Source organism: Nicotiana attenuata, chromosome 7 (assembly GCF_001879085.1).
Source record: "Nicotiana attenuata strain UT chromosome 7, NIATTr2, whole genome shotgun sequence".
Classification (NCBI taxonomy): domain Eukaryota; kingdom Viridiplantae; phylum Streptophyta; class Magnoliopsida; order Solanales; family Solanaceae; genus Nicotiana; species Nicotiana attenuata.
The window spans coordinates 41,984,193-42,008,920 of NC_031995.1; the positions used below are offsets into that span (position 1 = coordinate 41,984,193).

General features: G+C 39.9%; 1 protein-coding gene across 1 annotated transcript; it reads left to right on the forward strand.

Annotated features, from left to right (window-relative positions):
* Window positions 3,058-4,724, forward strand: LOC109229995. Its single transcript, XM_019395533.1, has 3 exons — window positions 3,058-3,377; window positions 3,483-4,002; window positions 4,668-4,724. The coding sequence occupies exons 1-3, from the start codon at window positions 3,058-3,060 to the stop codon at window positions 4,722-4,724; spliced, it is 897 nt and encodes a 298-aa protein (XP_019251078.1).

Below are 24,728 nucleotides of genomic sequence, written 5' to 3' on the forward strand. Positions count from 1 at the left end.
TTGTTAGAAAAACTCAGAAACAACTAGGTAATCAACTTGCATCAATTAGGTCTGATCATGGAACTGAATTTGAAAATGCTAAGTTTGCTGAATTTTGTGATGCATGGTATAGATCATAATTTCTCTACCCCTACGACTCCTCAACAAAATGGATTAGTTGAAAGAAAGAATAGGACTCTTGAAGATATGGCTAGGACTATGCTTCTTTTTAGTAAACTGCCCCATAGCTTCTGGGCAGAGGCTGTAAATACTGCATGTTACATCATTAATAGGTGCATGACTAGACCTCTTGTAGAGAAGACTCCCTATGAGTTACTTAAAGGGAGAAAACCAAATATATCCCATCTTAGGGCATTTGGATGCAAGTGCTTTGTGCATAATAATGGAAAGGACTCCCTAGGTAAGTTTGATCCCAGAAGTGATGAGGGAGTATTCTTGGGATATTCTTCACAAAGCAAAGCTTATAAAGTGTACAACAAAAAAACTGTGTGTAGAAGAAAGTGTACATGTAATTTTTGATGAAACTAACATTATTTCTGATAGACATGAACATGAAGATGAAACTATTAGGCTGGTAAAAGAATTGAGTGAAGCTGCACCAAAAGAAGGAACAGGTGATGGAACAGGTTCTTCTATCCAGGGCAACCTGACAGGTGAACAAAGAAGAAGTGAATCAAATTTCCAAGTGGAACCTGTCCATGAGCCTGTTCCTCAGCAACAGAACATGGGAGAAACTCCAAACAGAAATCAGTTGGTTGTGAAACCTTACAAGTTTCAAAGTTCTCATCCTATTGAGAACATCCTTACTGACCCAACTTCTGGAGTTAAAACAAGATCTTAATTAAAGAATCTGTGTGCTTTTATACATTCTTATCTCTTATTGAACCTAAAAATGCTGCTGAAGCTTTGCAGGATGCAAATTGGGTGAATGCAATGCAAGATACACTCAATCAGTTTGAAAGAAGTCAAGTGTGGCATATGGTCACAAGACCCAAGCACAGATCAGTCATTGGCACTAAATGGATTTTCAAAAACAAACTTGATGAATATGGACCGGTTACAAGGAACAAAGCAAGATTAGTGGTCCAAGGTTATAGCCAAGAGGAAGGCATAGATTTTGATGAGACCTTTGCTCCAGTTGCAAGACTGGAGGCAATAAGACTCCTCATAGCCTTTGCAGCACACATGGAATTTACCCTTCACCAAATGGATGTGAAGAGGGCCTTCTTAAATGGCTACTTAAAGGAAGAAGTATTTGTCAAACAACCTCCAAGGTTTGAAAGTAAGGAGTGTCCAGATCATGTATACAAACTGGAGAAGGCCCTACATGGACTGAAGCAGGCTCCTAGAGCATGGTACGAACGCCTATCCAAATTCCTGCTTGAACATGGATACAAAAGAGGTAAGATTGACAGCACTCTATTCTTGAGGGAAAATGGTAAGGATCTACTAGTAGTACAAATATATGTCGATGACATAATTTTTGGGGCAACCACTGAAAAACTGAGTAAGGAATTTGCTAAATTAATGGGGAGTGAGTTTGAGATGAGTATGATGGGTGAACTTAACTTCTTCTTAGGTTTACAGATCAAACAAAACCCAAATGGAATCATGATCCATCAGCAGAAATATGCAAAAGAGTTGATTAAGAAGTTTAAAATGGATGAATCAAAAGAAATAGACACACCTATTGCAACAGCTACTAAATTAGACATAGATGAACCTGGTTCATCTATTGATCAGAAGTTGTATAGGGGTATGATTGGTTCACTTCTGTATCTTACTGCTAGCAGACCTGATATTGTTTTCAGTGTAGGACTTTGTGCTCGTTTTCAAGAAAATCCTAAGGAATCCCACTTGACTGCTGTCAAGAGGATACTGAGATATTTAAAAGGCACTACTGACCTTTGCCTTTGGTACCCTAAAGCTAGTAACTTTTATCTAGTAGGATATGCTGATGCTGACTATGCAGGTTTCCTTGTGGATAGGAAAAGCACCTCAGTTATGGCTCATTTTCTTGGTTCATGTCTGGTATCATGGGCCACTAAAAAGCAGAATTCAGTGGCTTTATCCACTACTGAGGCTGAGTATGTTGCTGCTGCCTCTTGTTGTGCTCAACTGCTGTGGATCAAACATCAGCTGATGGATTTTGGCATTGAAGTTGGCTGCATCCCTATCTTTTGCGATAACACTAGTGCTATTAGTATGACTAAGAAACCAGTTCATCACAAGAGGACTAAGAACGTAGATGTTATACATCACTTCTTAAGGGACAACTATGAGAAAGGATTAATTACTATAGAATTCTGTGCTACTGATAAACAAATTGCTGACATCTTTACTAAAGCACTGAGTAGAGAAAGCTTTGAAAGGAACAGGTTAGAATTAGGGATGATTAAGATCACTTAATGGGACCTGCTCAGAATGCACAATGAGAAAAAAAATTGATTAAATTTTTTTTTGTTTTTGGCTAGGAAATCTGGAACTTGTGTAAATATCTAGATTAATTTTTACTTAGTTTCATACTGTAAATAGTATATTCCCGTGACATGTGTTGATATGACTCACTGATCTCTAACAAAATTTTTTCTATTTTGGTAAATTGAGGCATGATCAAGAGAATTCTAAATGAAGAACCTGGTTCATCAGTACTGGTCATCTGAATAACGAGGTATGTTTTCTATACTTTGCACAATTAGAAATATAAATATTTAAATCATGAGCAGAATCCTATCTATGTTCAAAAACATCAGAAAATCCTATCCGTTTATTTTTTGAACCAGTTCCGTCTCTACTAGAGTTCTCACCATATAAAACGCCTAGAATCTAGGGAAGCCTAACCGTTTTTTCAGCCTGAAATTTCAGGTTGATTGGACTTCTAATTGACTCCAAAAAGCTACCGTTAGTCATTAATTAGGCCTCTCTATTTAAAAAACCCATCATCACAATCACTGCCACTCTCATAATTCTCTAAACCGTCAAATTCCTTCTTTCACTCTCAAATTGTTCTCTCTTCCAAAAGCCTAACTCACAAATTCTCTCAAGAAATCAGTTACTATGTCGAATCCTCAATACAACCCAGGCACTCCTCCACAACCTACTCCCTCTGACTCATCCACCCCTTCTCCACCCAGCACAACTCCTCAACCTAGGAGAAGGCGAGTAAAAATGCTTGCTCGCAAAATGGTGGCAACTGGTGCTCTTTCCAAGAAATTGAACGAGAAACTAAAGGCAAGCCAAGCCCAAGATTTTGAGAACTCAGATGATTCATTCAAATATGGAAGTGAGGGGGAAGGAACTAGGTCTTCTGACTCTAAGAAGGCTCAAAACTCCCCTTCTGATGTACGTTCTGTTTTGGTTGAGAATGTAGACAATAGGTTTGTTCTGGTTGGGTCTGTTATGAATGTGGAATTGCCTGAGTCAAGAAGGAGAGGTGGTAAAAATAAAGGTGAAAAAGAAAAGGAGAGTGAGGGTATGCGTAGTAATGTGAGGGGAAAAGGGAAAGAAGTGGCTGGTTCTTCACCCACTTCTAAATTGGTGGTACCAGCTATCTGTGGGGTTGAACATACAACTGTGGAAGAAAGTAGCAAGAAGACAGGGGGTAGTGGCTCAGGGGAGGCTGCTGAAGGATTGGTTATTCTTAGTTCACAGGCAGATGAACCTGGTTCATCTATTGAGGAGACCCTAGTAGACGTTCTGAAGAAAGTGGGTGCTAGCTATGATCCAAAGAAAAGGAGAACCCCAACACTAAAAGCCCCCAGCACTGCAAAACCTTCCAAGAAAAGAAAGGCTTCTTCCCCAACAACCGCTGAAATTTCCTTGCCAAAGGGGAGAGCCACTAGAAGTATGGTGAAACAAAGTGAGAGTGAGTTACAAAAGGCTTTGGCTGAAAGCAAGAAGAAGAGGATGGATAAAGGAAAAGCTAAGGTTGCAGAGCCTTCTGAGGCTGTTAATGTTGAGGAGATGGAACAAGTCCATCATGAGGAACATACAACTGTGGAGGTTCAGACCCCCAAGCCTAAAAAGACCAGGACTTCTTCCAAGAAGTCTTCATCAGGATCTAAGGCTGATGAACCTTCATTGTCCAAGAGAACAAGGTCTGCAGTGAAAAACAAACAAGTTAGAATTACTGAAGATGAGGAATGGAGTGGTGAAGAAGAGAGTGAGTCTGATGGTGAACAAGACAAGCTAGCCAAGTTTGGCAAAAGAAAGGGAAGATTGCTGAAAGACTTAAGAAAGATTTTGAAGGGAAGATTGCTGAAAGACTTGGTGGAACCAGGAATGGTTTGTTTGGTTGATGCACTAGCTGTTTAGGGCTGGAAGGACATGGTCCTTCAGATGGATGGAAGGCTAGCCAGGAATGAGATAATTGAATTCATGGCAAATGCAAAAGTCAAGGATGGCAGAGTCACCAGCCAAGTGAAAAGAGTTCAAGTGACCTTCGATTCAGAGAAGCTGGGAGAGATTCTTGACATCCCTGCTGAGGGATATGATGACTACACTAGGCAAAGATGGCCAAGTCTGGATTCCCTTCTTCTTGCCCTTGAAATCACTAGGAGATTCTGTGACGTTGAAGAAGTGAATGAGGCCAAGTTTGTGCACAAGAGTGAAATGAAGCCACAACACAAAGTCCTCTTTGAATTTGTCAACAAGTGCCTACTGCCCAGGCAGGAAACAAGGCACATTGCCAACTGCATGGACTTAGTTCTGATGGACTGTCTTGAAAGTGGAAGACAAATAAACTGGCCTGCATTCATCATCAAGCTACTGGACAGGGTTATCAATGGCTCCAAGGCCCATGCCACCCCTTATGGATTTATTCTGACTACTGTTCTGGATCGGTGCAAGGCGCCTCTAAAGAAGTGGGAAATGGACACAAGTAAGGACTATTTTGGCATAAATACTTTGATTGCTTGTGACTATCTAGTCACTACCATTCCCAATGAACCTGGTTCATCCAAGAAGACTCCTGTCAACAGTAAAGTCAGGGCTCTAGTTTAGGAAAGTGGGTCCAAGGATGCTGAGATAGCTAGGCTAAAGGCTCGCTTAGCAGAGGTTGAATCTGAGAGGGGTGCTCTCAAAACTAAGCTCACCAAGGAAAAGGAGAAGAATGATGGGATTCTTCAAAATATGCTGAACCTTCTCCAAGCCCAAAACCAACCCTCTAGCTATCCCAAGCCTTAAGACTTCTAGTCTTCATCTCCTGAACTTGTCTAGTACCACCAGTAACCCAGATTAGGGATTTCTCTTTCTTTTGCTCATGTTTTGAATATTTTTGATTTCTTTTGTGGATTGTGGTAGCAACATATCTTCTATCAATGATATCTACTGTTTTTGCTCTTGTTGATTGTTAATATTTCCTTGATAGTTTGAAATGGTTGCTTGATTACTGATGATTAATCCATGATTGCACTTGCAGTTGCCCCAGTGGCCATGAGTAATTGTTAAAATTCTAGGACTCACACTTTGTTCATGCAACTTTTCGATGATGCCAAAAGGGGGAAGAGATATTGTGCTTTGAATATTCTAAATAAGTGATGTTTATAACCTAATGAACCTGGTCCTTGATGATAAGTAAATTTTTCTAACTTTGTATTGATGAATAAGCTGAGTACTGACAGGGCCTAAGTGAGTGAGAAGCACAGAGTTTGTCATCATCAAAATGGGGAATTTTTTGGCCCAAGTAAAGGTGAAGTTTTGAAGACTGACAAAGGAACTAAGACATGGACCAGGTCCATCATGTGAAGCACAGTTATGACCAACTCAAACATGTGAGATGCACGTGAAGGAGATAAACCTAACATATCAGAAGTGTTATCTCCTAATCATGATCGAAAAGGCTGCATATTGGATAAGGAGAAAGACTCCTTACATAAAGAGACCACGGTTTAGGAAAGGGATAGAGTTAGAGTGTGAGATCAACTAGAACTCTTTCACCATGGAAGAGTAGCGTCAGTATCCTAGTCAATCTCCAATTGCTAACTCCTTAAATATTAGTGTTGTTCTCTTTTACAGGTAATGCACATAAGCAGAAGTTAAACGTGAAATGAGAGCAAAATAGCAAGGCAATTTTGCAAGCAATTTATGTGTGATTCAAGCGTGCAATCCTGAAGCTACTTGAACCAGATAGAAGAACCAGTTCCAAGAGTCTATCTTTTATTCTAGTTCAATTGTAGTAGGTGATTTTACATTGTACCTTTTAGCTTATTTAGAAGCAATTGTATTAGGTACTTAGAGTTTTCAAGTTAGAGTTAACTTGAACTTGTCGCAATAGTTGAGGCTGTGTGCCACAACGGGATTAGACTTAATCCTAGGTTTACAAAAGTGTTTTTGTAAATGCAGTTTTTGGCTCAATGATTTTAGTGGAGAGTTTGGAAAAATCCAACTGGAAGGTAGGTCGTAGTTTTATCACCTTTTGAGCCAGGTGTTTTCCACGTAAAATCTCTGTGTTCTTTATTTTCTGTAGTTATTATTTCGCGACAGTAGTAGTTGGAACACATAGAAGAACCAGGTCCTTCTATAATCAAGTTAAGCGAAAATTGGGTACCACACAAATCACCCCCCCTCTTGTGTGGTATTGACGTATAAAACATCATATCCTCACAAATCAGGCCCTCGGCCTCACTCAGTCATAAACCTCTCAAGCCACTCGTGCTCTAAAAAAAAAGGGTCTCAGCCCAAAAGAACGTTTATATGCATCAAAATAGAGTAATAAAGACTGAGTTATGAAATCAATAAGTATAACACGATTGAGTATAGATTTTTAATCAAAAGCAGTGAGATGATAACAAGAAAAAGGCCCCTAAGGGTCCAAATAGCTCTGGCACAAGGCCCAAATATGGCATTCAACTCTATTTACAGAAACTCTTTCTAAAACACATAAGTATCATATAGTTTCAACCAAATAAGCAACTTATAGTTGCTACGGGATGGACCAAGTCACAATCCCCAACGGTGCACGCCCACATGCCCGTCACCTAGCATGCACGTCACCTAAAAATAGTAAAATGATACAAAATTTGGGGTTTCATACCCTCAGGATTAGATTTACAATTGTCACTTACCTCAAACCGGTCAAGCCTCTACTCCGCGATGCTCTTTCCCCTCGACTCGGCCTCCAATCGCTCCGAATCTATTTTAAACCAGAACAATACCATAAATATGCGCTAATGGAATGAATTCCACAAGAACAATTATCAACTTAGGCACAAATCCCGAAATCCTCTCAAATCGGCCCCGTGGCTAATGTCTCGGAATCCAACAAAAATTACAAAACTAGAAAGCCCTTTCACTCACGAGTCCATATATATAAGATTTATCTAAATATGACTCCATTTGACCCCTCAAATCCTCAATCAATCTCTCCAAAACTCCCAAGCCCTGGCCCCTCATTTTCACCTCTAATCTTCACTAATTACATGATTAAACTACGGGAATTTACCATAAATATGAGTATTAGGGCTCAAGTAACTTACCTCAACGAAAACCCCCTTGAATCCCTCTTCAAATCACTCCCAAAGCTTCAAAACTGAATAAAAATGGTGAAGAATGGCCCAAAATTTACGAAGTCCATAATTTATACTTTCTACCCAGAGATACCGCATTTGCGGTCCAACAGTCGCTTCTGCGATGCCGCACCTGCAGAAAATCCATCGCAAGTGCGGTTCCCACTTAACCCTTCAGAAACCGCTTTTGCGGTCACAACACCGCACATGCGGTCTCGCAAGTGCGCTCCACTATCCGCACCTGCGGCTCCTGTCTCAGCTTTCCAAGGTTCCGCTTATGCGGTTCACCTTCCGCTTCTGCGGTCATCGCACCTGCGAATCCTGATAATCAGCTTGAAGTATGTATATTTTGATATATATATCGCCATGTATTTGGCTCATGTCTAGTAGATTACGGATGTATGATATAATGATTTGTGCTCATTTGTGGTATTTCTATGTGTAGGAATCATTCGGGTGCAATTTGGGACTAAATGGCGCGAATTGGAGCGAAATTAGGAAGAAAAAGCAAAAAGTAAAATTTGAGGGCCACAGCCAGCGTGAGGCGCTGGCTGTGGCGCAATTTACAGAATCAAAATATTTTGGGCGCCAGGGCCAGCGCCCCTTGCTGCCCTGGACGCTCGGAACGTGAAGTTGTCCTGTTTCGATTAGGACTCGGTTGTTTTTACCCCAAGACTCCCCCAACTAATATAAATCCAACCTAAACCTATTTTGAAGCGGGGAACGTGACTTTGAGAGGATAACAAAAGATCCAAACACTCGGGAGCACGGATTTGATCAATTTCTTCCATCCCTTTTCTAGTACTCATTGATTTTATGTTTGTAAACCTTATTTTTGACGATCGAATGAACATGAGTGGCTAAGAACCCTATTGTTCTAGGGTCATGGGTGAAACATGAATGTTGATATTTGAAGTTTAATTTGACGAAGTTGATTTTATCATAATTGGGTTGTTTATTTAATTCTGTTTTTAATTATTTTGCTGAGTAGCTAACAGTGAAATACTATGTATGAATCTAGAGTTGAACTCGAAAGTGGAAACTCTAGATTTCATATAGAATTAAATAGAGCAAGTTCTTGAACCCGGGCATCGGGGAACAGATTCGCAATTAGGATAGACATATACCTAATTGCCTTGCTTGGTTGAAATACAGGAATGTTAAATGCATTCTTGTTAATCCTAATTCCATAGACATGCATTAAGTTAACTTGAATAAGCGAGTAAGGACTCGACAGATTCTTATTAGTAATATCAACCCTGTCAATCAACAATCTAGATAAATCAGTTAGTCATTTTAAGCCAAGAACGCAACATGATTGTCAGCTAACCCGTGACCTTGGAATATTCTCTCCTACTGATTGTTATTTGAAATTGCTATTTGTTTCAGTTGATTTCTAGTTAATTCATTGCTTGATAATTTTAGGTAGTAAATTAGTCACTTTTATATTTATTGAGAAATCTCTAGAATCAATAAGTTAATTGAGTTTGAATCAGTCAATAGTTAATCACAGGTCTTCGTGGGAACGATACTCTACTCACTACTCTATTACTTGACGATCACGTATACTTGCGTGAGTGTATTTGGTCGCAACAAGTTTTTGGTGCCGTTGCTGGGGACTTAGAAATTAGCTACTTGACTGACTTAAGCTTTTATTAGTTATTTGTTCAAGTTTTAATTTCCAGTTTACCTTGTTTGTGTTAACGCATGCTCTTCTCTTGAATGCGGAGGAGTAGAAGCGCAAACAATCTCCTTCCTCTTGATCCTGAAATCGAACGAACACTTCACAGAGTGAGGAGGGAAGTCAAAGCTAGAACTAGAATAGCATGAGAGTTGGACATCGTAGTTCAACCACATCCAATAGAGATAGCAGGTAATGAAGAGCGTGCGGTGACAGAAGCCGCAAGGCCCAATCTTGCTAATATGGATCAGGCTATTGTGAAGCCTGATATCACAGGGCATTTTGAACTCAAACAGTACTTGGTACAACTAATTCAGTCCACAGGGCAATATGTGGGTCTATCTCATGAAGATCCGCAGAGGCACATTTAGAATTTCTTGGAAATTTCGGACACTTACAATTATCCGAAGGTTTCCAAGGACTATGTTAGGCTGACACTTTTCCCCTTTTCACTGCTGGGGAAAGCTAAGGAATGGTTGCCAAAGGAGCCCGCGAACTCAACCCATACTTGGGATGATCTAGCAAGGAAATTCTTAATCACGTTTTTCCCACTAAGAAGGCAAAGTCGTTGAGGAGTCAGATTCTTGGGTTCCAATAGTGGAATGGCGAGACACTTCGTCAAGCTTGGGAAAGATACAAGAAGCTACTCAGAGACTGCCCGCATCATTGTCAGACTGATGAGGTATTGGGTCACACTTTTGATGATGGGCTAGATGAGGCATCAAAGATGAATCTTGATTCAGCTTGTAGGGGTAGTTGCATGGCGAGACCGTATAGTGAAATCCAACTCTTGCTAAATAACTTCATTGCTAATGACCGAATTGGCAAAGAGATGGGGATTCACGAAGGGCAATTAAACCGAGATTAGCCGGGTTGATTGAGCTTGATGACTTCTCAGCCATGAGAGCCGATATAGAAAAATTGGCAAGTCAGATAAATAGAATGACAATACAACAAACACAACAGATGCAACATGTACAACAAATGTCTATTTGCTGCGAACTATGTGGTAACAGTCATATGAGTGATATGTGCCCCACGAATCTTGAATCTATATACTATGTGGGGCAACAGACAGAGGTCCAATGAATTAACATGCACAATATGGGAACGCTTACAATCCAAATTGGAAGAATCATCCCAAATTCTCATGGGGCGGAAATCAGCTGAATCAGAATCACTGTAGGCCCCAAGGAAATTTCAATCAACCTCAGAAGCCACCCCAATAGATAGAAGAGAGTACGAATGACTTGCTAACGAAGTTGTTGCTTGACAATCAACAGCTCAGGACCGATTTCAGGAATCTTGAGAGGCAAATGGGGCAGTTAGCAGAAAATCAAAATACTAGACTTGCAGGAGCTCTCCCCAGTGATACAGAGAAAACCCTTAAGTTAATGCAGTTACACTCAGAAACGGAAGGGAACTAGAGGAAGTGCCAAAGAAGAGAAAAGACAACCCTATACCTGGGGGGGAGTTGATTCCTAAGGCAACACATGAGTCCAAGAAAACTGATGCAACCTCAGAGCCAGTGGAGGTTGCAAGGCCACCACCACCTCTCCCACAGAGATTGCAGAAAAAGAATGGTGATCGCATGTTCAACAAATTTCTCTCTATGTTGAGCCAGGTTCAATTGAATATTCCATTGGTGGATGTACTTCGTGCAATTCCAAAGTATGCTAAGTATATAAAAGATATAGTGGCTCACAAGAGGAGATTAACTGAATTCGAGACAATTGCACTTACTGAGTAGTGAATTTCAAGGGTCCAAAACATGCTCCCTCAAAAGCTTAAGGATCCTGGCTGCTTCACCATCCCTGTGCGAATTGGTAATATCGATGTGGATCGTGCTCTTTGCGATTTAGGGGCGAGTATAAAATCTGATGCCCTTGTCCTTGTTCAAGCAATTGGGTCTGCGTTCTCCAAGACCAATTACTGTGATGTTGCAGCTGGCTGATAGGTCGATAGCACACCTTGAGGGAGTGATTGAAGATGTGTTGCTGCAAATTGGGAAATTCATATTCCCTGCAGACTTCATTATCCTAGATTATGAGGCTGATAAACTGGTTCCAATCATATTGGGACGACCTCACTTGGCTATTGGTGATGAAACTATTAAAGTGAGAGAGGGAAAAATAATTTTGAGGGTGGATGACGAGGAAGCAGGCTTCAATGTCTACAAAGCAATCCAACTTCCCCGCCACTATGAGGAGCTCTCGATGATATATGTTGTGGAGGTGGATGAGAAACTTCTTGACACGAGTGTATATCTTGACGATTCTCTAGAGAAAACACTTATGTTGTTCGATAGCTTGGAAATTGATGATGAGGTTGAGGAGATGATGCATATCCTAGATGCATATTGTGCTTACATGCAGGGGATACACCTCTTTGAGCCCTTGAATATGCCAAGTGGGCCTCCTCCAAAGCCGTCAATTGAGGAAGCTCCAAAATAGGAGCTTAAACCCCTGCCCCCACCTTCAATATGCTTATTTGGGAGGTTTTGACACTTTACCTGTTATTGTTTCTTCTGACTTGTCAAAATTGCAGGAAGAAAAGCTGTTGAGAGTGCTACGTGAGCACAAGCGAGCAATTGGCTTGACGATATCCGACATTAAAGGCACTAGTCCAGCTTTTTGCATGCATAAAATCCTCATGGAGGACGGACACAAGCCAAATGTAGAGCAACAACGTTGACTAAATCCAATCATAAAAGAGGTGGTAAGAAAAGAAGTGATTATGTGGCTTGATGCAGGTATTGTATTTCCAATCTCTGATAGCAAATGGGTAAGCCCCGTCCAATGTGTATCTAATAATGGGGGGATGATTATAGTGGTTAATGAAAATAATGACTTGATTCCCACAAGAACTGTCACTAGGTAGAGAATTTGCATAGATTATAAAAAATTGAACAATGCCACCCGCAAGGACCACTTTCCCCTTCCCTTTATTGACCAAATGCTTGATAGATTAGTTGGCCAGGAATACTACTGTTTCCTACATGGTTATTCAGGGTATAATCAGATTGCTATAGCCCTAGAGGACCAAGAGAAAACCACATTTACGTGTCCCTATGGCACGTATGCGTTTAAGAGAATGCCCTTTGGTCTCTGTAATGCACCTGCGACTTTTCAAAGGTGTATGATGGCTATTTTTACCAACATGGTTGAAAGATTTGTAGAAGTGTTCATGGATGATTTTTCTGTGTTTGGATGCTCTTTTGATAATTGTTTAATGAATCTTGATAAAGTGCTTGCTAGGTGTGAAGAGACGAACGTGGTGCTAAACTGGGAGAAGTGCCATTTCATGGTACGTGAAGGTATAGTCCTGGGGCACAAGGTGTCCAAAAGCGATTTGTAGGTGGACAAAGCGAAGGTGGAGGCGATTGAAAAATTGTCCGCACTGACATCCGTCAAAGGTATTCGCAGTTTCCTGGGCCATGCAGGTTTTTATCGTCGTTTCATTAAAGATTTTTTGAAAATTTCTTCTCCTTTGTGCAGGCTTCTTGAGAAAGATGTTCCCTTCAAGTTTGATGATGCCTGTCTGAAAGCATTTGAGGAGCTGAAGGGAAGGTTAGTGACTGCACCAATTATCATTGTTCCGGATTGGGAGCAGCCGTTAGAGTTGATGTGCGATGTGAGTGACATAGCAATCAGAGCTGTTTTGGGGCAAATGAGAAATAAAATCTTTCACTCCATTTACTATGCGAGCAAAACTATGAATCCAGCCCAGATGAACTACACAGTTACTAAAAAAGAGTTGCTTGCAGTGGTGTGGGCGTTTGACAAGTTCAGATCTTATCTAGTGGGGACCAAGGTCATCGTCTACACAGATCATTCAGCTATCAGATACTTGTTTGAAAAGAAAGACGCCAAGCCGAGTCTGACTCGTTGGGTCCTGCTCTTGCAAGAGTTTGACTTAGAGATCCGAGATAAAAAAAGGGACGTAGAATCAAGTGGCTGATCACTTGTCCAAATTAGAAAATCTGAGCCATGTAGCTGAAGGAGGGTCAATCAAAGAAATATTTCCGGATGAGCAGTTATTAGCAATCACCTCAAGTGAAGCCCCGTGGTATGCAGATTATGTGAATTTTATTGCAAGTGGGGTGACACCACCAGAAATTACACTCGATAATAGAAGAAGGTTCCTACATGATGTGAGGCTGTACATGTGGGATAAGCCATTCCTATATAGGCTATGCGCAGATTACTTGGTACGAAGGTGTGTCCCTGAGGAAGAGATGAATGCAATACTCCATGACTGCCATGCTTCACCATACGGAGGTCATAACGGTGGGGATAGAAATACCCAAAAAATGCTACAATCAGGTTTTTATTTGCCAAAATTGTTTAAGGATGCACATGCCTTTGTTAAAAAGTGTGACAGATGCCAAAGAACCGGAACAATTATGAAGAAGCACAAGATGTCTCTGCAAAATATTTTGGCAGTGGAGCTTTTTGATGTTTGGGGGGATTGATTTCATGGGACCGTTCCCATGCTCTAATGGTCACAGGTACATCTTGGTGGCGGTCGACTATGTTTCTAAGTGGATGGAGGCCATTGCTCTTCATACTAATGATGCATAGGTCGTGGTAATCTTTGTAAAGAAGCACATCTTCACACGCTATGGGACTCCAAGAGTGTTGATAAGCGATGGAGGAACTTACTTCTACAACAAATTGCTGAATAATGTTCTTGCTATCACACCCCGTAATATTACGTCCCGCAGTATTATATTACGACAATGTTATGCTCTGCAGTAATATGTTACGATGATGTCACCCTCTGCAGTAATATATTACGATGATATTACGTCCTGCAGTATTAAGTTACGACAGTGTTGTACCCAGCAGTATTACATTACAGTGAAGTTACGCTTCGCAGTAATAAGTTACGACAGAGTTGCACCTTGTAGTATTACATTACGGTGATGTTACCCTTCGCAGTAATAAGTTACAACGATATTGCACCCTGCAGTATGTACGTTGAATTTGTCGTAAGGTAATTGACATCAGTCCAAGGAAAATATTATTTGGGGATTATAAGGATTATAAGGGATGAGTAAATTCGTGAAGGTAAGAGGGTAAGTAATATCGAAGATAACGAATTTTGTCAAAGTTTGGCATGTTGGGGTAAAATATAGCCCGAGCTAAAACACACGGTATTTATGGACTAGTTCCATACAAGGTACTATATAATCGTAAGGTGTACAAGGTATGTTAAAAGAGAGTAGTATTTAATTAAGTTGGGATAATTTTTAAGTTATGCGGGTAATTGGTTAATTACCGGGTAACAGAACATTACTCAATTAACTAATAAGTGGGTAAATATTATTAATCTTCACCCCCACTCTCCACGTGGCACAAGGCCACCAATTTAAGAGGTGACTCATAACAAATGGTGATCAGGTGTCTACACCTAAAGAATGAATAAAATTCGTTCTTATCAAGACAAGACTTGATACTACTTCATTATAGAAACATAAGCTAAAAATCTGATTTCATTCCATTCAAAATCATGAATGTGATATAGCAAAATAGTGTTCCATTCCATTCAAAGGCTTGAAACAGAAGCAAAGAAACCAACAAAAACGTTGGACCAAGTTTACATATCATTCTGTCTTTGGTCTTAAGGCCAAAAACGTGAGAATCAGAAGCCAATTTCGTTCCTCAAATTCAAAAGCGCAGAAGCTTAATTTGATTTTTAGGTTCTAAGTTCAATCCACGAAGGTTTCAAACGAAATATTATACGGAGTATCCTACTCCAGGTATGTTAAGGCTATCCCTTCTTTCTTTTGGCATGATCCATACGATACGAACGAAACGTGCAAATGCACAAATTCCATAAACGACTCTATTCATAGAAGTATTAGAGATATCTATGTTCCTGAATTTCCATGTGTTGTAATATTTTATCATCTGTTCATGGGTCTCAGAAAAATATGAAAGTTGAGAAAAAAAAATTTACTTTATGATATTGCTCAAAGACAAAATGGTCTTATGAAATTCCGAAAGATTTTATTAACGTACTTTTCATGCATTGCATTCATGTGCATTGATCCATGACCAGATGGCGTTATATACGCGTATATATGTAAATATATGTATATGGGATATGGGAAAAGGTTACGGCGTTATATATGCACCACCACCTGATCAGCTGGTATATGATGATAATGTTGCCCACAGTGGCTGAAATATGATTCAAACGGCGTTATATACGCGTATATATGTATGTATATATATATGTATATGGGATATGGGAAAGGTTATGGCGTTATATACGCACCACCACTTGATCAGCTGGTATACGATGATGATTTTGCCCACAGTGGCCGATATGCTATGATGGGATGCCCTCAGAGGCTGATGATGTTATGAAATATGTACCTATGCACGACATGACATTCATATGCATATGCATGACGCTAAAAGTAATTTATGATTTACAAAGTTATTTAGACTTACAGGTTGAGTCATGTACTCTATATGTCTCCCATGTCTCTTATGTATTTATTTATGTGCCTTACATACTCGGTACATTATTCGTACTGACGTCCCTTTTGCCTTGGGACGCTGCGTTTCATGCCCGCATGTCCCGATAGACAGGTCGAGAGCCCTCCAAGTAGGCTATTAGCTCAGCGGAAGATGTTGGTGCGCTCCATTTGCTTCGGAGTTGCTTGTTTGGTTAGTATGATTTAGACGTGTATTGTTTGATATGGTGGGACTCTGTCCCAACCTTTATGACATTTATGTACTCTTAGAGGCTTGTAGACATATGTCGTGTACGCGAAAGATTGTACGGCCTTGTCGGCCTATGTTTTGAGTTTATAAAGGATCATGTTGGCCTATTAGGCCCATATGTCATGTATATATGATGATGTAATAAGAAAGATACGTTACGTTGGTACTCGGTTGAGTAAGGTACCGGGTGCCCGTCACGGCCCATCGATTTGGGTCGTTACAAAAGTGGTATCAGAGCAGTTCTGTCCTAGGGAGTCTACAAGCCGTGTCTAGTAGAGTCTTGTTTATGGGTGTGTCGTGCACCACAGTTATAAGCAGGAAGCTACAGGGCATTTAAGACTGTCACTCTTTCTTCTTACTCTAGATCGTGTGGTAGAGCTCACTTATAAGAATTCAAGTCCCGAGCTTCTATTTTTATTCGTAATAAGATGATGCCTACGTTCAGAAAGATGATCGATAAGAGATATAGCTGTGGGAGTCTTGAATTAGAGGAACCTGAATTTGTATCATGCTTATGATAAGTAAATATGAGGTCTTCAGCAGATCATGTGTGTATTGAAAGGTGTAAGCCTCTTAATAAGGAGCCTTAGGCAAGAATGCCTATCCACCTTTATGGTGAAAGACAATGGGAGATTAAGAAGATAAATACAAGTTTCAATAAGCAAAAGAAGCAAGATGAAGAAGGGTACGAGGCGCCCAGTTAATGAAGGTTAACAACGTTTATAACTAAGGCAGAGGAACATAAGCTTTTTGAGTTACATTCAACAGTAACAGAGGTATGTACAATTGGCCGTACCCATCTCAGTTATGCCCTATGGGGGCTAACAGGTGTAGTTCAAGAAAAGGACGGAACATCAGGACCTGGCTGGGGTTAGAATAAACGAAAATGGTAAGTGTATTGTTGGTGTTAGTTGACATTTCCGAAGGACATTGCAAGTGTGCTAGTAGATCTCCTCGTGAGACACCTAGATGGTGCACCCTAAAATATTAAAGCCAGATATGAGCACTGGAAATCTTGAAGGAATAAATATTTCCTTATTGTGGCTCCCGCCCCCAGTATAGAAAGAATGTTAGGCAATTGAAAGAACCAGTGAATGGGGCAAAGGGGAGCTAAAAGCGAAAGAATGTCGTATTGAAGTTTTCACAAGAAAAGGGATATGCAGAAATATTAGCGAGTAATGAGAAGAGATATAAGGAAGCATTATGAATAAGGTGTGATACATGGATGAAAATGGTAGAGTGTTACAGAACCTATAGTCAAATGAAGGAAAAGACGAAAGGTGATGGGCCTTAAGACAACGAAAGAGTATAGGCCATAAGGTTATATCCTCATTTCGAGAAATAAGTTCGTGACTCCAACACGACTACCAGAGGGGAGAGTTAATCCCCAGAGTAATAGAAATCAGTATGGACTGGTAAACAAGATAAACTAATTATGAATTAGGGACTGAATGATTGGAAAGTACTCGGCATCATGGGAATTTCAGATTTCGTTCCGGCAGTAATAGAATGGACCACAGAAGAAGATTCATGATGAATTCAGAGAATAGTCATTCAGGGAGACGCTTCGCTAGAACAAGCAATGTGAGCAAAGTTAAGCTTAAGAGACTGTACGTGCCAGTTACGCTAAGTGTCACCCTCGCGAGTAAGGGAATTTGTCATCCTTGGTACAGAAGAGTTGCCGCAAGGCGAGTAAGGATCATTGATGTTGAGAAACGATGCCAAAGATGAAGAGGTAAAATATCTATAGGTAGATCCTCGTGGCTTCAGCTTTTAGTACACCCCTAAAGGGGGGAATATGGAGTAATGTGGCATTAAGTCAGAATTAAATGGTTCTAGTGACTATGGAATGGTAAAGGAAGAATGCGATAAATGAAAGAGGATTGGGATGGCACTTATCCAAATCTTATAGATACGCTACAATTCAAGAATATTCTGCAAGCACGACGTCAAGGAGAGGAAGTAAAGGTTCCTGCCCGAGCTGTTATTAATAAATAAGGAGCCAGTGCGAGACGTAAGTTAAAACAAAGTAAATAACCCATGAAAGATTACGAGGAATATTGATATGAGAATGGGCCAATGAGTAGTTAGTAATTGGTCAGGAAGATCTCAGTTATGGCTAAACAGGAGGTTACAGACGAGTCATCAGATCGTGTAAGATAAACATAGTAGAACCCAACATGGAGAATTCAGCCTCGGAGAATATCATTTTGAGATATATTCAAACAAGATTCAGGGTAGTTAAAGGTACCATATGAGTGTTACGGGGATAAAAGAAAGTGCCACTGGGAAGGCAGTCAAAATATCAGTTAAGAAGAAACCATATAAGCACAAGGGCATGGAAGTAAGCAACTACAGATGATTATAGGCAAGTAAGGACATCAGAAAAGGTCCGTAATAAGCTCACAGCTTTACGAGAGTCAAGGGTTCTCCCTAAGTACTACAACGAAAGACTAGCTGAGGAGATAAGAAAGAAGGCTTCAACCTAAGCACACCGACCAAAAAGAGGAAATGGTCGTGTAACAACAATCTTGCAACAACATTATAAGCATTCCAAAGGAAAGTGGCACCTACCCTGGCTAATGAACGGAAAGTAAGAGTTAAAAGTAATATTCGAGATCATATGAGTTGTATAAAAACTCTGGAAAGTGTGGGCACTAAGATAAGCTAAGTATGGACGCAACGAGGGGGCAGAAAGACCAGGAAAAGTAATAGCTTACGTTGAAAGAAAGCTAAGATGGAACGAAAGAATTATTTGATCAATGATCCAGAGTTAGTACGTTATGGATACACTCAAGATTTTGGAGCATTATCCGGGCAGCATATATGTTGACAATCATACTGCTATTGAAGACTCCGATATAAGTTAAAAGAAAGAATTAAGCCCAGGGCATAGACAAAGGATTGAATTATTAGAAGATCGTATCATGGATAATCCATAACGCCCATGAAAGGCTAAGGTAATAACTGATACCAAGAGCCACGGATCGGAAGATAGCTTAAGCCTACATAAAGGCTGATCAGTAGGAAGAGGAAACTAAAGAATTACATCACCTAAGTAAATCAGGAGTCTGATTATTGGACCTAGAAAAATTATAGAAGTTGTGCTGGAGAACATGACAGAATCACTCTTAATATCAGATGTTCAAGAGAAATAACACAACAACCATAATCTATAATAGATCTACAAGGAAGCCAGTTAGAAGAAGTACTAGCCTCATAAGAAGTCAGTACGAAGCTCCCACCGGATTATGTATGTACTAGAGGTGCGAGTATTATAATAGAGCTTCAAGTTATGGACGTGAATTATACCTAGGTGGAAGGGAGGTTATGAAGGAGATAAAAGATACGATACGAGATTTTAAGTAAGTAATGTAAAAGTGAACAGCGTACGAGATACTCATAGGCGGAATATGCAAATAGTCCATACTTCGGATAGAAGGATAGAAGTGCTGGGATTCAGTATCCAGGAATGATAGCGGCATAGTTAGTGACATATCTCATAGCCAATGGTTTCTAGGTATCGAGGAGGCTAATTAAGACAGTAAAGAAGAGTTAGAGACGATGTGATGTCTCGCTTGATGTCCCAGAATGACATAAGGAAATCTATGATGCAAGCAAGTTGAAAGGTTGCAAGTAATATAAATAGAGTTATGTAGGTCGCAAGCCATTATATGGTGAAGCGACAAGGTTCTAGAAGACAAGAGTAAGGATAAGAAAGGGCGAGTGAGAAGGCAACGAAAATGGATAAGTCCTCAGGATTAAGCCCATGAAAACAAGAAGAGCAGATGGTTTCTCTAAATTATACAAAGCTCACTATAGCCTGAATGAACTCAAAGGAGTCTAAGACTAATAGCATTTAAAATGCCACCCTGGTAATAGAATGAGGGTGTAATAAAAGATGGCGTTTGGGCCTTCGATTGAGTAATAATTCAACGAAGAAAAGAAACAGATCTTGTGAATTGGACAGGATTAAAGTACCCACGCAAGGTGAATCACATTGGGATGCTATGAGGTACGGTTATGAAAGCAGGGTATCGCCCCAGGTGGATCAATCTAATCATTTCAGACGTTACCCGATAAAACATGAATCCTAGCAGCAATATTACATAAAAGGTTAAGTTATCAGTGGTATATTGTAGATCAATATTGAGGTCAATCAACAATGGATGGACAAAAGTTACAAAGTATGAGATAAGATTAGTCCGTCATTCTAAAGATGAACAGTAACGAGGAAGCATTAAAGGACTTAAATTTATACATATGGAATGAGCAACGAGAGTAAGCTGGGATTTGGTAGCAAACCTTAGCAACGATAAATTAAAGTAAGAGTTATGGCAGTAAATTCATAAGAATGGTTAAACGGACCTATGCGATGAGATATAACAATATTCGTGAATTCAACCAAGTACCGAGCGAAGAATTTCAGTATACTCATAAATGCCCAAAGGGACATCTTATCAAGCTCTACATGTGAAGCCTAGAGATTGGACACACTTACAAGATCAAAACTATACAGGCTGCATGATGAAAGGTAGCAACAGTTACGAGATTGGAAGGATTCCGACTATAAGTTGTGGTGTGAGAAGGAGGCCTAGGGGGGGATGCCCTGGACTTTGGACTTATTCACAGAACAGTCGATTAGATGGCAAGGGAAGTTCTAAAGTATTCGGAAGATATAAGATAAGAAAATGATAAGAGCATTAGTCAACATTCGAGGACGAATGTTTCAAAGGAGGGAATGATGTTACAGCCCGCAATATTACGTCAATATTACGTCCCGTAGTATTATATTACGACAATGTTATGCTCTGCAGTAATCAATTATGATGATGTCACCCTCTGCAGTAATATATTACGATGATGTTACGACCTGCAGTATTAAGTTGCGACAGTGTTGTACCCAGCAGTATTACATTACAGTGATGTTACGCTTCGCAGTAATAAGTTACGACAGAGTTGCACCCTGTAGTATTACATTACGGTGATGTTACGCTTCGCTGTAATAAGTTACGAAGATGTTGCACCCTGCAGTAATGTACGTTGAATTTGTCATAAGGTAATCGACATCAGTCCAAGGAAAAGATTATTTGGGGATTATAAGAATTATAAGTGATGAGTAAATTCGTGAAGGTAAGAGGGTAAGTAATATCGAAGAAAAAGAATTTTGTCAAAGTTTGGCATGTTGGGGTAAAATACGGCCCGAGCTAAAATACACGGTATTTATGGACTAGTGCCATACAAGGTACTACATAATTGTAAGGTGTACAAGGTATGTTAAAAGAGAGTAGTATTTAATTAAGTTGGGACAATTTTTAAATTATGCGGTTAATTGGTTAATTACCGAGTAACAGAACATTACCCAATTAACTAATAAGTGTGTAAAGATTATTAATCTTCACCCCCACTCTCCACGTGGCACAAGGCCACCAATTTAAGAGGTGACTCATAACAAATGGTGATTAGGTGTCTACACCTAAAGAATGAATAAAATTCATTCTTATCAAGACAAGACTTGATACTACTTCATTATAGAAACATAAGCTAAAAATCTGATTTCATTCTATTCAAAATCATGAATGTGATATAGCAAAATAGTATTCCATTCCATTCAAAGGCTTGAAACAGAAGCAAAGAATCCAACAAAAACGTTGGACCAAGCTTACATATCATTCTGTCTTTGGTCTTAAGGCCAAAAACGTGAGAATCAGAAGCCAATTTCGTTCCTCAAATTTAAAAGCGCACAAGCTTAATCGATTTTTAGGTTCTAAGTTTAATCCACGAAGGTTTTCAACAGAATATTATACGGAGTTTCCTATTCCAGGTATATTAAGGCTATCCCTTCTTTCTTTTGGAATGATCCATACGATACGAACGAAACGTGCAAATGCACAAATTCCATAAATGACTCTATTCATAGAAGTATTAGAGATATCTATGTTCCTGAATTTCCATGTATCGTAATATTTTATCATCTGTTCATGGGTCTCAGAAAAATATGAAAGTTGAGAAAAAAAATTTACTTTATGATATTGCTCAAAGACAAAATGGTCTTATGAAATTCCAAAAGATTTTATTAACGTACTTTTCATGCATTGCATTCATGTGCATTGACCCAATGACCAGATGGCGTTATATACGCGTATATATTTAAATATATGTATATGGGATATGGAAAAAGGTTACGATGTTATATACGCACCACCACCTGATCAACTGGTATAGGATGATGATGATGTTGCCCACAGTGGCTGAAATATGATTCAAACGGTGTTATATACGCGTATATATGTATGTATATATATATGTATATGCGATATGGGAAAGGTTATGGCGTTATATACGCACCACCACCTGATCAACTGGTATACGTTGATGATTTTGCCCACAGTGGCCGATATGCTATGATGGGATGCCCTCAGAGGCTGATGATGTTATGAAATATTTACCTATGCACGATATGACATTCATATGCATATGCATGACGCTAAAAGTAATTTATGATTTACAAAGTTATTAAGACTTACAAGTTGAGTCATGTACTCTATATGTCTCTCATGTCTCTTATGTATTTATTTATGTGCCTTACATACTCGGTACATTATTCGTACTGACGTCCCTTTTGCCTGGGGATGCTGCGTTTCATCCCCGCAGGTCCCGATAGACAGGTCGAGAGCCCTCCAAGTAGGCTATCAGCTCAGCGGAAGATGTTGGTGCGCTCCATTTGCTCCGGAGTTGCTTGTTTGGTTAGTATGATTTAGACGTGTATTGTTTGGTATGGCGGGACTCTGTCCCGACCTTTATGACATTTTTGTACTCTTAGAGGCTTGTAGACATATGCCGTGTACGCAAAAGATTGTACGGCGTTGTCGGCCTATGTTTTGAGTTTATAAAGGATCATGTTGGCCTATTAGGCCCATATGTCATGTATATATGATGATGTAATAAGAAAGATACGTTACATTGGTACTCGGTTGAGTAAGGTACCGGGTGCCCGTCGCGGCCCATCGGTTTGGGTCGTGACACTTTCAAAGTATGGAGTTAAGCACAAGGTGTCCACTACCTATGACCCCCAAACGAGCAGTCAAGTGGAAGTTTCAAACAGAGAGGTAAAGCAGATTCTGGAGAAAACAGTAAGTGGAAATAGAAAGGGCTGGGCCGGGAAGCTAGACGACGCATTATGGGTATATCGAACTGCATACAAGACTCCCATAGGTACTTCTCCATATAAGTTAATTTATGGGAAGGCGTGCCACTTGCCCGTCGAGCTTGAACACAAAGCCTATTGGGCAATTAGAAAGCTGAATATGGATATGGACTTAGCTGGTGAGAAGAGGTTGCTGCAACTCAACGAGCTTGATGAGTTTCGATTGCACGCATATGAAAATGCCAAATTATATAAAGAAAAGTCTAAGAGGTGGTATGACAATCACATCCAACATCAAGAGTTTGAGCCGGGTCAAGAAGTTCTTTTGTTCAATTCGAGGTTGAAGCTTTTCCCCGGAAATCTTAAGTCTCGTTGGGCAGGTCCTTTTGTTGTGGTAGTGTGAGGCCTCATGGAGCGATGGAACTGTGAGATACGAGCTCAATTGGTACCTTCTTGGTAACTGGCTAGAGAATAAAACATTATTGGGGTGATGACATTGCACGTCATAAGACCTCGGTGGACTTGGCCGATGCTTAAAAATGTGTTGAGTCGTGCCGCGATGTTAAATCAGGCGCTCATTGGGAGGCAACCCAATTTTTACTGCTTTCGCAGCTTAGTTTTTATTTTCTTTTAGTTAGAGTTGACTAAATATTTTGTTTTGTTTGTAGTTGTATAAAATCTTAGGTGGGGATAGTGTGGGGTGTGTGGAAATTACGTATTGAGTGCTCGGGTAGTCGGAATTTTATCAAAAAAAAAGAAATCAGCGAAATGAGCGCCCAGCCCAGCGCCCCACGCTGGCTGGGGCGCACTTTACAGTAGCTCAAAAATTTCCAACACCAGTCCCAGCGTGGGGCGCTAGGCTAGCGGGTCGCAGGTAAGTTTGTTTTAATTTTTTTTCGTTCTTAGGTTAATTAAAATTACCCAACCCAAATAACCCGACCCACATACCCACATACACACACAACCTAGCCCGTACCCAATTACCCAAAACCATCCCCCACCTAAATTAAAATAACTACTCCCTCTGTTCCACTTTATGTGAACCTATTTCTTTTTTGGTCCGTTCCAAAAATAATGACCCCTTTCTAAATTTGGTAACAATTTAGCTTAATTTTATAATTCTACCCTTAATGAGAAGCTTTTATAACCACACAAATACTCTGGGCCCCTTTTTGACTTGTTTAGGACCACAAATTCCAAAAGTCTTCATTGTTTCTTAAACTCCGTGCTCAGTCAAATAGGTTCACATAAATTGAAACGAGGGAGTAAAACCCAAAACCCCCTTTTTCACTCTCAAACGAACTGCCGAGCTTTTCTTCTTCTCTACCTCCTTTTCTTTTGTTTTCTCAAATTCTTCAATCTTTCTTGCTCAATTCCATCTCAAGACCCAAAGGTATGTTCTTCTTTGTATCTCTTTTCTTGTGTTTTGAATTTTTCTAGGGTACGTTTAATCTTCTTTCTCTAACAATCCCCAATCCCCAAGGGTTTTTAAATATGCTTTATTGTATGGTAGGTGGCATTTGTGTATACAAAATTTGGTGCACAAATTGATTGTGACTTTGTGTTTGAAGTAGTAAACTTAAGTTCCCTCTACTTCATTTAAATTCGGGAGGGCCACCTTGTTCCACCATTGTTGAAATAAAAGAGCAAAATTG